Raw genomic sequence first — 14,326 nt, 5'->3', positions numbered from 1 at the left:
ATGCTTGTCTGGTTTCAATAAAATATGTTGGATTTGAGACAGAGAGAGAGAGAGAGAGAGAGCCTTAAATTCTAGCATCTATAGACTGCACAAATTTGATTTCGCACCTCCATTTTATTACAAAGATTGCCGAACATTGATATGTTAAGAAAAATAGAAGCCCGACGTTTGCACATTTCCATTCTGCACCAAAAACAAATATCACCGCCGTTCTGTAATCTGCGTCCTTTAGAGCAGCTGAAGCCCCCAAATGTGATAGATGTATATACAACTAGCGCTAAAATGTTAATGCGCTTACGAGGGTTTTTCAAATGTCCTACTCACATGTTAGTGGTATATGTAAAAAAGCGGTGCCAAGTACACGGATTTTGTGTGATTTTTTTATTGAAATCACTGGATTTGAACGTTTTCTTTTAAGTGCAAGAACACTAAGCAAAATCGGTGCAGCGGTTTCTGAGAAAAACAATTTCTCCGTTCCCAAGTATTTGGATAATATCTCCCGAGCTAAAGCTTCCTGTTAAAGAAAAGCATTTCTTGACCTCCACAACGTTTAAATACAACTTAAATTCAGTAATTAACTTGTACTCATCATGTTGAAAGCGCCTGATATCAGAGATCCGAGCACTCAGTATGGCATATCGTTTTCAATGGCATGCCATCTGGTACGAAATGGGTCGTTTAAAGCATTCACCTCAAAACATTATCTCCCTCTTTCTTACAATAATGTGAGTTTCAGTAATTGCTAAAGACTGCGCACAGTTTCCGTTCATGATTTATAGTTTTGTTTTAAAGAATGCATTATCTCCCAATTACGGTTTTGAATTCTACCTGAGGGGTTGTATTTAGTAACGGTCCAATTCATTTAGCGATAAGTGAACAAACGTGACGAAACATATGGTAGTCTTAAAAACCAGCCACGACACCTTTATTTCATTTTGCCCTCTAACGAAAAGAGCGCAATTCTCAATTGATACACGTGGTAACAAGATCCACGGGCTAAGTCCAACAGTTCCAGCGACCAAAGTGTGCCTTGCGAAAAACAGCACTTCATTGTTCATTCCGGCTTGTTTCGAGAATGCTGCGTCTTGACAAACAATCAATACTGAATCAGCCAGCAAGTCCAGTTTCAAAGAAAACACACAAGGCAAACATTTTAGTATCTCTCAAACCACGTGCCCACTTGGTCCTTTCTTGCTTTGTTCCGCGTTGCTGAATGAATCATTTGCAAGACTCGCAGGACCAAAATAACACATAAGTGTAAACTGCAGTTTTTTTAGCTTAATTTTGTCCGCTTGGGTTTTATCCACTACAGTTCATAAAACTGCAAAGCCTCCTATTGTGGCGTAGTTACGAAAATTCCGAATTGCCAATAATACTCCAAGAATGGCTTCATTTTATACTGGCAGTGAACGAGTTATACTGACAGTGCTACAAGCATTGTTCAGTCAACTGACACACGAATGAAAATAGAGACACGTAAGCGATGACGCTGATTGTGGTTACACAATCCGATCTTTGGGGAATGTGTTAAAAATATAAAATTAGGCAACTTTACTAGCCAAGACCACGATCTGATTATGAGGAACACCGTAGTGGGCACTGGGCATCAATTTTCCCACCTGTATTTCTTTAACGTGTAGCGAATGCACGGTACAAGAGCGCTTTTGCATTCCGCCTCTATCGGAATGCAGCCACCACGACCAGGATCGAACCCTCAACTTAGGGCTCCGCAGCGCAACGCCATAATTAAAGTTACCGTGGCGGGTTGAGCGACATGTAACTATCTATACTGGATGTTCTTAACCTAATATCGTTGTTATGTTCTCATAACGCGGCTGCTTTGCGGCTTCCTACATTACAAAAAAGAACTCTGTGGATCTTACGCATATTAGTTTCATAACATTTTGTAACTGCTCAAAACATCGTTCGTTTTTATTCATTGCTATCGGCAATAAGACGAGAATGTTCGTCGTTTGTTACATATTTAGAGTCGGTCAGTCTGACTTACGTGAGCGAAAGCTGAAGTAGCTCCCCTTGACCAAAGCAGGAACGCGAGAAGGAACATCTTGAATCTGCGTGACACAAAAAGAACGAACAGCGGCTGTCATAGAACGCTAGCAGAAAGAAAAAAACTTAGATGACAAAATGTCTTTGAAGTTTACGGCTAGTCTACTAACACCAGAACTCCCGTGACAGCGAAGCATGGCGTTTCAGCCGGGTGTCTGCGAATGTTTGATTCTTCCAATACGAATAGAATAGCTCTTGACATTCCGTTCGAGAATTCGATGAATATTTGAAGTTGTTGAAAAATATTTTTAGCATAAAAGGAATAACCAAAGTTATTAAAGAAGCAAGTGGTCAAGGCTCACAATAATTCTGCCGCAGTGAAGCGGCTGTTGCCACGAGGAATATGTTGCTGAGCAAACAGTTGCAGTGGCAAACTTATACTCAATAGTTACCAATGTTTTAAAAAGAATGCCTCGCCTTTACCTAGCTTACGAATTTGTTCTCGCGATTTAGGCCAATCATTTTTTTTAACACGAAAGTGTTTTATGCCGGGGTCCACCAAGACTTCACTGACGTATTTCCGTCACGGAAATACGTCAGCTTACAATGTACACGAACATAATACAAAGAAAGAAACCAGAAGAAAAAGTTCCACAAACATGCAAAATTTGGAAATCGAACCCACGACCTCTCGGTCCGCGACGATAGATCGCCGAGCGTTTAACCCATTGCGCCACAAACGCATTTGCAGAGAGCTACACAGACGCGCCTTATATATCTAACACTCCTCCGTGTACCCGCGCTCTTGCTCGGGGCGGTGCCACCGCCTACGAGCAGAAAAGAGAAGTACTGCATTATGACACTAACGCGCACCGACAGTGAACGCTTCGGTGGTCTCAGCACTACGACGCCTCGATGCCAGCATTCGAAGGGACGCTGGCATCAAGAAGCACTACCAACGCCACCTAGGTGCGCGTTCACCGTACTCAGCACAGCGGAGCGTGGCCTCCGCAATTAGCTCTGAAAATGTTTCTGAAGTTGATCGCGGAGGCTGCAATTACGACGCGCTGTACGCGCTGATTTGACTCGGTGACGATTCAGTTACGTGCTTTGTCTTGCGCGTTGTATTAGTGTGTCAGTTACGTGCTTCGTCTTTCGCGTTGTGCTAGCGTGTGCAGCGTAGTGCAGCTTCCATATGCACGACGGTTGCTCATGGTCATCGACGTTGGTAGTCGTGATGGAGGAGACGTGCCACCAGGCGTCAGCGTGGGTGCATCAACGCCTAAGGGCGCTTTAGCCACAAAACACCAATAGACATTATATATCAATGTGCAATAAACATTACACTACTTCTGTGAAGACACGTTTCACTTTCGTGTTCTATACCGATTCCTATATAAGAGGGATCAACCACATTTTTTTGCAATCATACTATGTTTGCATCCCTTTAGGCAAACGTGCGGGTTGCAGTATTACACTTCGCTCCCTCGATGACACAACACACTTGTGTGCGTGTGGTAACGTGCTGCCCTTTGTGTGACCACTGTCATATATGTGATGTTGCGTCAAATCAAATTACCTCAATCGACCGGAAGTCCAGTTCTGAATGGCATTGCTGTACCAAGTGATGTAGGTTTCCTTTTCACTTTTCATCCAAGCGGTCTCCGCAAAACATTTATATTTCCCTTTACATTGAATGAAACAAATTCGTCGAACAAATTCTGCGACAGTCTTGGGCGGGTTGCGCATCAATCAGGCGAAGAGTTGCTCTTTGACACCCCGCATCAAGAACCGAACTTTCTTTTTTCAGACATGTCGGGGTCGGCGTGGCGGAAGAGGCGAGTCACCTTCTCCGTGAAAATCGCGATGTTCTCGTTCTGCAATTGCACTCTGGTTTCTAAGAGAACCTCTGCCCTTTCCTTTCGTACGACACTCGTGAAGGTCCTCACAAAGTTCTCACAAAATAGGTCCCACGTCACCAGGTCTCTCTGTTCTCAAACCAGGTCCGAGCAGCGTCATCCAACGAAAAATAGACATGGCGCAGCTTGTCGTCGTCGCTCTATTTGATGAACGCCGTGGTCCTCTACGGTCTCTAGCCAGGTTTCAGGGTCTTCAACCGATGATCCACGGAAGGTTGGTGGCTCCCGAGGTTGTTGCGGCAGGATGGGGGACGCTGGGGCTGCCATTGGAGTTGTTGACTTGGCCTTGATCACTGTGGTCTTCTCGGGAAGAACTCCGTACTCCGGCAGAAATCCTTGCCGCCTACGGCCAGCTCGCTGGTCCTTGGCGACGTGGGTGTTGTACTCTGGTTTGGGGATTGGATCGCGACTTTGCGGGGGTGTTCGGAGCATGAACGCACTAGTACCTTCACCAGACGCCACGCAGTAGTGACTGTGAAGAAAACGTCGTAAAAAAGTCGCAAAATGGTGAATGACGAAATGAAATTTTTATTGGGCGAACCTGTGCCCACAAAAGCCAGTTGCACTTGAAGCACAACGATAGCGCGCACGCAGTCGGCGATCGTAGAAATCTGAGCAGCGGCGAAACGCGTCGGCTTTTATACATGAGTCATCGAAGGTTCCAGAGTAATACCTGATGCTCGCGTGGCGTCTAGAAAGTACTAGACAATTCGCGTCGCTCATACAATCAGATTACATAAGCGTCCGTGACCACAGAGAACGGATAGAAGCATCATAACGTTCGAGAAACTTCCGTTACATGCAGGCGCGTCCTACGCCGAGCGATAACGTTTCAAATTTGTAATTCGGTGAAAAGCGATCACCGGGGAAAGATAAACAAGTACACGTGTCAATACTATTCCCTATTTGACTGGATATTCGAAGGTCGTTTTTCTTGAGTATTTGTATACCATTCGACTCGGAAATTTTGGTATTTAGGGATACCTATATTCTCAAACGATCTTCGACTCGAAGCTATTCCTACACTCCACCGAGTGGAGTATAGCGCCGCCCCTCGATTGCAGAAGCCACTACGCGTCTCAAGAATGGCCGTGGATCGAGTGTCATTGAACTCCTCCCTCCGCCCCTGCTATCGTAGGGCAGCGCTACCATCACCTTTCTTGTGGAGTTACTGTATAGGCTCCCTTTAGGGAGCCTATACAGTATCTCTACTTTTTTGAGGCGAATTGAATTGTTCAGTGGTGGAATGTTCTATAATACGGGGGCTACTAGCCTCAGTGCATCCCAAAGGCGCTGGGGGATGGACCGCCCACGCATGGACAATGCTTGAATAATGAAGCTATATTTCCACTGAGTGCATCGCTTATTACGCACCCACGCGTCAGACGACCTACGAGTGCTATATAGTCGCTGAAGAAATTACAGTTCTTTTGCAATTAAAATCGCCCGCGCTCGAGTGGTCTCCCGTGCATAGCTGCGCCAACTTTCTCTGCGGTTTTGCTGTGCCGGAAGCTACCAGCTGCTTTACGTCACAGAGGGCGTGCTAAGTTTTCCTAACATAAGGGCTGATTTAGTAGCCTGCAGTATTGCTTCTGTGGGAAGGTCGGACTAGAGCACTGCACGGGCCAATTTTTTTCAGCCCGGGCCCTGCCCGGGTCCGTTTTTACGTTGGGCTACCCGTCCGAGCCCGACCAAAAGTTTTATGGTGAGACCCGGGCCCGGCCCGGGCCCGGAAATATTCTACTTTACCCGCCCGGCCCGGCGGCCACCCTTTTACCTTAGGCCCCGAGCCCGGCCCGAGCCCGACTCGAAACCGGGCAGAACCCGGCCCGAGACCGGAAAAGATCACCGAGCGGCATTAAAAAAATTAAATGAAGAAGAGAATGAAAGAAATTCATTCTTAAGGCATAATGACATGCCATATGCAATTATGACCACTATTTGATCGGTTTGAACGCAAATACCAGCGCGCGAAGTAGTACGAATGATCCTGCCGAGCAGTATCACCAGCAGTTTCCAAAGGCACGATCTTGATGTGGCCGAATCCACTTCTATCGCAGCGCCACCACAGTATTTTTCCACATCGGGCACCTCACTGCAAAGCATGCGCCGCCCTAGCCGCTCGTACCACTTAACCGTATTTCTGTACACTATAGCCGAAGCACAGCCACGACCGGTCGTGAGCGCAGCGCATGGATGGAGTAAATGGAGAAAGAATGTTTCTCGTTCCTCCATGGCGCAGCGTAATGCGCTGCTGCTAGGTGGCCGGTTGAGAACATGCGTTCAATCATGGATGGACGCAGTGCCATATTTCAGCCGCGTGTCGAATTATCTTATCTTACCAGTCATCGTTTTGCCAATTCGCCTTTGAAGAATCAGCAAGTCGCGAACGCGCTTGCACCGTGCTGAAAGCATTAATTACGCTGATTTAGGTAAGGAATTCAATGACATCCTTTGGTTTGAGGCGACTTCGGCCTTTCTGGACTTTTACATTCTGTTCCAACAGCGCAAAATACGACGAAAAAAGTAAAGAGAAGTACACAGGAGTAGCACTGCTAGCTTCCAGCTGCGCCGGGGCAACAGGTTTTTCAGAGTCGAGACGCGCGAGGATAACTCGCTGCACGTTACATGCACACCACCAGAAAGCCCGAGCCCGGCCCGGGCATACGTCAAAATACCCGAGCCCGGCCCCGGCCCTGGTCAAAAAGCACATGCCGTGCCCGAGCCCGGTCCGAGCCCGAGAAAAAATTGCCCTACCCGGCCCGGCCCGGCCTCGGGCTTTCGGGTAAGCCCGAGCCCGTGCAGTGCTCTAGGTCGGACTACACAAGTCGAACTGAATATATGAGGTTTGAAATACACCGTATTTAAGTGTTTGTTGTCAGTGGCTGTCGACTTATAAACGAATCAGATCACGGGAGTTGGTGCAGTATTTTCACAGGCGTCGTGACATTCTTGTCATTAGTTTAGATCATTTTCTCGCTTATAAAAGCTCTGCTATCAATGAGAGTGACGCTGTGGACAAAACTTAATCTTTTCTTTCTCAGCCTGACGTATCTTGCTGTCATTCTGCGACCCTCTATAAGTTGCTTCCAGCATTCTAAGGTTCTATGCTGCGTTTAATCGCCTATTTTCTAGAATAATTATTGATTAATGTGAAGAGTCTGTTAATTTGTGTGCTTGTTTTTACTGCTATAATTGTATATACAAATTTCTCTCGGCAGATTTCGAAGTCTAACTTTTTAACTTCGTTCTCAATGAAGCCCATTTGGGAAGGGGGCACACACATCTGGTTAGACTCTTACGTAGCTTATTAGCCGCGCCCATCTACATACTAGTGGCGTGCAAAAAAATCGGTGGGATTTTTAATATGGAATGGTCCTCGTAACTATTTTTACGTGCTGTATGAACAGAACTCAGGGCGACAAAAACATTTTCTTAGTGATTAAGTGATGACGTTTTAATGCGCGCAATCGCACTAAAAATAGAGTTTGTTACATTTGCGTGATAAGTGATAGATGAGGCCCTCTGCGCATGCTCCGCCTCTTCACGGAATCTCGGTAGACATGTCGAGAAATCGTATTAGCATGCTGTCATGACGTACAGTGCTAGAGCGTAGAATCAAAACAATGATGCAGTGAAGAATTAGGCTTTTAAAGAGATCCGCAACGCTAAGGAATCACAACGGGTAACGCTGTGGCGTCATTAGCTAGGTAAAATAAAAATACTTTCCCGGTTCGGTGCAGTCTTTCTAGCCTAGATCAAAGGGGGTCATAGTGCTAGAAGACACGGACAAGAACGAGAGAACAGGACGAGCGCTAACTTTCAACTGAGCGTTCATTCCAGAAACAACCACCGTCTCAAGCCTAGCGGCGTCAAAACTATCATCTAATCTCAATAAGAACGATAAAACATTGCTAATGTTTTGACCCCGGTGGGAAATTTGATGAAGCGATGGCTGATTTCACCATTCATTTGTTGCTGCCCCTACGCAGAGCAATGAGGAATTAGGATCTACGCGGCTGGTCAGAACTGGTCTGGGCGCGGCCATGTCAATACGAAATCACGGTAACCTGCGCGGTAATCAGCGGTGTAAGGCGTGCATGCGCAGGAGGGCCTAACGTATCCGGTGTCACGGTAACGCATCACGTATGGAGTAAAGCTAAAGCTAATAACTTGGTGACTAGCGCAGCATGATTTGCGCCACTGGTGCAGCGGCTGCGTGACGTCATTGCGCGCCGGCTATGTTCGCATTTGCATTATTCTCTGGCTTTTTGTTTTAATGACAGAGACCTTATTGTCATGACTACGTAGATGTGTCATTCCTCGGTTAGAAAATGAAGCTCAACAGTTATAAGGACTTACCGCAAGCTCCACACCGTCGATGGCTGATGCAAACTTCCTCTTCGTCGTCAGTAAAAGAGCGCCTGCGTATTTTGCACGTGTTGTCGGTTCCACCATGCAGTGAACTCACATATCTAAATTGTGATGAGCGACGATGAAATTTATTATTGTCATTCTATTTCATTTTGTTCTCACCTAACCTGAATGCCGAAGAGTTGGCTAAAACACAGTGTTCCGGCCGACCTCCCAGCTTTTTAATTTAGTAAATACATATCGCTTTCACACACACTCGATGATGCTTGATACACTCGATGATGAGTTATGACGCAAAAGCCGTTAATACCAAATTGTTTTATACCTATACTTCTTATCAATTTAGAACGTCTTACTTGCATCATCGGTGAGGCACACTTGGCCGGCCAGCAAAGACGTCCTATTAAAGGCTGCTTCTTAGCCTCGTAGCAAGAGAAATGAGATAACGAACTCGGTTGCTCTGAAAAGCTTTCAGTGCAAAAGAATGCCAGAGATAGCTCTAGGGTATAGGGCTTTTAAGAGCGATTGGATGCAAGGATACTGAAGAAGGAGGACGTGGCAATTAGACGAGAAAAAATTCTGAAGTTCCACTGTAACGTGAAATCTGATGAAGTGCTAAGCACGCCGAGCCCCTGCGTTTCGCTTGTGTTTTGCTTGTGTTCTTGCAAATTAATTTCCAGCAACGTTTCTGTATTGCGAGGGTAAGTATGCCCATTCGTTCACTCCGATGGCGTTCGCTCTCGATTGAGGATTCCTGATGTTGCCCACTTTCATTAACGCATTGTCGAACCAAATTCTATCACATGCTTGGCAATTGTGTCCCAATGATCGATCCAAGAAGTCCCGCTTGAATTTGACATCCACACCTCCCGTGTAGTAGTTCATGAGGCTGCCTTCGGTTTTCGGTGGGCCCTATAGTGGTGACCGGAATGGAATCTTCCGCTTGTGGGTCAGTGGCGCCCTCCCTTGACTGATATCGGTACTGGCGCACGGAGGAGCAGCGTGAGCACATTAAACCTACAATCAGGCGGGGTCCAAAAGTGTTCCGCACTTAAAATTCAGAGCCCTTCCACTATGTGAAGATGGAATACCAGCGAAGCTGTTGGTGTTGTTTAATTATATCTTAATTTTTTTTTAATTTAGTGGTTGTGTTAACTTGTGGAAAAGACACAACACATAACTTCGTTGCGTCGCCGCGCGCCGTATGCTATATGTGCGAGTGAAAGCGCGTTTGGGCAACTAGATTCAGACCACCTTGCATCATCGGCCGCAGCACGTTGGGCCGCTGCGTGTTCGGCTCCTCGTCGTTTTCGCAACCATTCCCTCTGCGCTTTATCTTTGAAGGCGCGCTCTTCCTCTTCGGAGCAAGCGACACAGGTCTTACCCATAGCGAGTCCAAGGGGCAACTGATGACGTCGCTAGCGAAATGGTTAAGTCAAGAGAGGAGACACAGCTATTGGTTGGTAGACTATTGTGTTTTATCGCTGGCGTTTCGACACGCATCGTCATAGAGTAGCGTTTGGGCAACAGCGTTCATCGCTCCGGCGCATTGTTTTTGTCTCTTTGTGTCCCACGTGTTACAAGGGTAGTTCAAGGGTGCGTTACAGGTCCCCGAGCCCACAGGGGTATCTGCCATTGAGCTTGGACCCTTTCTTCATTATAACCAGGATCGGCCCACATGACAGGAGTATGTGCCATTGCGCTTGGACGCTTTCTGCACATCACCAGGATCGGTCCACTTTTTTCTCATTGTTCTACGCGTCGTTCTGTCCACGGACGCGATCCGCCAGAACCTAGCCATATACAAGTTCGTAGTAAAAACTGTAAGTCACACTGAGTTCACACTGAAGTCGAGGTTTTGGCAGAAGCCTGTCTGGTCGGGAAGGTTCATGACCATAATTAAAAGGGACGCCGACAACAGAAGGAACTGAAACGTCTTTCGGCTCCCCTGACGGCCCCTAGTTCACAAGTATCATTGATCACACTTCATTGAGAACAAGGCTACTGTCGGGAGAATCCGAAGCGCTCTTTCGTCATTTTCTTCCGTAGTCGGCATCCTCTTTACTACTGATCACAACAGTCCCGCTCAATGATGGACGCACTGTGCGAACTGATGTTAAGCGACGCAATTTGCAGGTTTCACTTTATGCACCGTAATCCCTCGTCACACTCGCGGTCTTGCGCGCACATTAGGACATCACCCAAGATCTACCGGAGACATTGCAAACGCATCACTTTGTCGGGTGCAATTCCTTTCCTATACATGAGTCCTTCCAAATGCTGCGCTATATTCCGAGCTTAGCGTTTCTATACTCTACGCTATATCTGAGGATGTTACTGTGCGCTATGCCAGCTCTACTGCGCCGCCTCCGCTCTATACAGTGCGCCCATGAATCGCCGATAGCCGCCACACCACCTCCGCACGAAAAGCATTGTGAAACATTTCCCATCTTGTTCTTGTTCCCACAGACAGCTTCTCTATGAAAACAAAGATAGAAGAATAGTAGACAGTAGGTTCTCTCGCCCGTCCGCGTGTGCAAGTGAAAAACATCTTAGAAGCAACATTTGGACAAATTGCAGTGACTTTTCCATATGCTGAATTTTGTTTTCTCCAGGAGCCTCTTCTATTGGACACTGTCACAATGCTGCTTGCTCAGCCGTTGAAGAATTGATCCTTCTCTTAAGGCAATTGGCTGGCCTAATTTCTAGTACTTGGTTATTTTCCATTTCCGGCATTCTTCCCAAAATATTTCATTTGTTTTCTTCTCCCACGCCTTCTAATTCCATCATAATCGTGGTACCTCCACCTTAGTGGGTATCAGCCATCAACTGAGGTCAATAAAACAAACGAACAAATAAGTATGGCTCGACATGGCCATAAAGACAGTTGCGTGCTTCCCTGCAGCTAATATGCATTCAAGAGCGTCACTGCCCGCGTTCTGGTATTGTACAAGCATCGAACACCTCCTGAAATCAAAGTGTGTTGTTTTGACAAGCGCCAAACATGACGAAGTGCCGAAGCCAGCGGGAGATGGGGCAGTGGGAAAGCATTCCCTGCCGGCAACAGTGAGTCTACATAGACATAGCAAGGTTCGCTACAACGAACTGCGAAGTATAATGCAAGTAACGCAGTCCCGAGGAGAGCTCTCTGGCGTCGTGTTTAGGTATAAGAGACAGCTATGGCTTAGCGTGCCCAGCTGCTGAGTACGTAACAGGCAAGCACGCCGTGTGCCCAACTAAGTTCTTTGTTGGAGGATTTTATGTGCGTGTTCGGTGTGGGTTGCTGTAGAATACAAGAGCGCTAATTCACTGCTGCCGTACCTTCACCAAACAGGGCTGCAGACATTTATTTGATACCGTTCGTTAACTTTTTAGACAGGTGCCTTACGGTACATCTTTGAATAAAAGAAAGGGACGGAGTCATTTTCATCGCTCGCATTGCCTACCTAAACTAAAGGGAGCTTTAGATTTCGTGCACTGGGGTCGCATATCGCCGGGTTTACAAAAAGAAAGCAAAAGGGGTGGAAAAGAACGCAAGCAGGGTGTGGTGCTCGGGTAGCGCGACATCTAAAACGCTCTAATTACGCTCTGACGCTTTCACCGATCGTGAGAGCGTTTGGCAACACAGCTTAAAATTTGCACGCAAACAATAGATGCGTGCGCATGCACGTAACGATGCATTTACGTTCTACTCATGCACATCGTTGCGTGCATATAATCACAATCATCATCGTCATCATGATCATCATAATTTTATGTCCACTGCATTGCGAAGGCCTCTCCCAGCAATCTCCAATTACCCCTTTCTTGCGCCAGCTGATTCCAACTTGCACCTGCAAATTTCCTAATTTAATCACTGCACCTAATTTTCTGTCGCCCTCGACGGCGCTTCCCCGCCCTGGCCCCTATTCTGCAGCTCTAATGGTCCACTGATTATCTACGCCCCGCACATTTCATGACCTGCCCAGCTCCATTCCTTCCTCTTAATGTCAACTGGAATGTCGCCTATCCCGTTTGCTTTCTGATCCACGCCGCTCTCTTCCTGTCTCTTAACGCTACGCCTAACATTTTTCATTCCATCGCTCTTTGTGTGGTCCTTGTTTTCGAGCTTCTTTGTTGTTTATATACGCTAAAGTAAGCCTGCATAATGTGTGCACGCAGGAGGCATGAGTGTGCGGTACAAAATAATCACTGATAGAAGCATAACGGCGAGAAACTAGAACCACACTTCCCTCATAAAGGCCTTCCTTGAGTCTATATGTTCAACAGGAAAAAAAAATGACGGCTGATCCCACGCCTTGTGGGAATCGCTGTTATGCGAAGCAGTGTGCGGGGTGCCTACCAAGTTGACGAAACGACCGTGAGAGTACCAAGACCTAGGCGGCTGTTTCATGACCTACATGACACGCATGTCATGACATTCGTGTAATGAGTCATCAGGAGTCCCTTTAGCTACACCTAAGATACCTTAAGACGAAAGCCTTAGCCATGCTCATGACTATGACTTCGACCATCCTTTTCCTTCACTTAGTACCACGTCCGAACCCATTCCATTGGTTTTTGAGTGGTAATCTTCTTTCGCTGAGTCATTGTCATTTTTCCTCAGTCATGGTCATGACTATGACTTCTACCACAATCCTTTAGTGTTTCATTCACTTAGTGCCCACGTCCGAACCCATTTCGGTGGTTTTTGAGTGTTATCTTTTTTCGCTGAGTCATTGAGCGTTTTTGCTGAGTCATGCTCATGACTATGACTTCTGCCATCATCCTTTAGTATTTCCTTCACTTAGTGCCCACGTCCGAACCCATTCCAGTGGTTTTTAGTGTAATTTTTTTTCGCTGAGTCGTGATTTTTGCTGAGTCATGCTTATGACTATGATTTCTACCATCATCATTTAGTGGTTCCTTCACCTAGTGCCCACGTCCGAACCCATTCCATTCGTTTCTGAGTGTTGATCTTTTTTCGCTGAGCCATTGTCATTTTTGCTGAGTTATGCTCATGACTATGACTTCTACCAGCATCCTTTAGTGTTTCCTTCACTTAGTACCCATGTCCAAACCCATTTCAGTGGTTTTTGAGTGTTGATATTTCTCGCTGGGACATTGTCATGACCTACATGACACGCATGTCATGACATTTAGACCATGACCTATCACTTATACTGGTCGTACACTTCTGTCATACTATGCCAATTTTGGTACCTACCAAGCTAAAGAAACGACCATGAAAGCACCAAGACGTATGCGGCTGTTTCATGACCTACAGAAAATTCATGTCATGACATATCATTTATGTTCGTCATATACTCTTCTCATAGTATGCCAATTTTGGTACATAGAAAGTTAACGAATCGACCATGATAGCACAAACACGTAGGCGGCTAGATAGATAGATAGACGCTGTCAAAGTAGCAAATGTTCGCCAAGAAATGCTTCGCATTTAAAATTAACCGATGGTTACGATACTCCCAAATGCGAAATTTGAGCGCAGCTCTATACATGTTTTCATTTCGCGATATATTGGCTGGCGCGGACAATCTGTCTCGTGCGGCACGTTGCAAACGGAGCGAAGTGTGGTCATCCTTTATTCACCAAACTGTACCGTGACTCAGCACTTTTTTGCTGAGTCATCATCACTCTGAAACCACAATTTACAGTCATTTTGCAAGTTTGAAAGTCTGAAAGCTTATTTAGCATAAATATGCGAGACAATTACAAAGTACACACTTTTGGGACCCAACAAATTTGTTAAAGGGTCCCTTTCATGATGTTTTTTTTTTGCAAGTCACCCTTCCTATGATTCACCAAACTCGAACCATGACTCCGCGCTTCTTTTACTGAGTCACTCACTTGTACCCTCAATTCTCACATTTTTTTTGTCACTGCCCCCCTCCATAACCATCCATTTACTTTTAATTCACGCTTGATTCACTCTTGATTCACCCTATCACTGCTTGGTTCACCTTCATTCACTCTGTCATCTCGGTTTTACTTCCATCACACTTGGTTTGCTCTATTACTCCAAA

General features: G+C 46.1%; 2 protein-coding genes across 8 annotated transcripts in view; both read right to left on the bottom strand.

Moving 5' to 3' along the window:
• The window catches only part of LOC125947716 (beta-hexosaminidase subunit beta-like), a 41,117-nt gene extending 41,004 nt beyond the window's left edge, over positions 1 to 113 (bottom strand). The window contains exon 1 of the mRNA XM_049672966.1: positions 108 to 113. Within this exon, the coding sequence (XP_049528923.1) occupies positions 108 to 113 (6 nt within the window). The remainder of the gene's footprint in view (positions 1 to 107) is intronic.
• The window catches only part of LOC119461693 (neprilysin-1), a 559,943-nt gene that overhangs the window by 444,040 nt on the left and 101,577 nt on the right, over positions 1 to 14,326 (bottom strand). The gene's annotated exons all lie outside the window — the stretch shown is intronic.

Source organism: Dermacentor silvarum, chromosome 8, assembly GCF_013339745.2.
Source record: "Dermacentor silvarum isolate Dsil-2018 chromosome 8, BIME_Dsil_1.4, whole genome shotgun sequence".
Classification (NCBI taxonomy): domain Eukaryota; kingdom Metazoa; phylum Arthropoda; class Arachnida; order Ixodida; family Ixodidae; genus Dermacentor; species Dermacentor silvarum.
The sequence above is the reverse complement of the archived record's forward strand: the minus strand, read 5'-3'. Positions and strand labels throughout refer to the sequence as shown.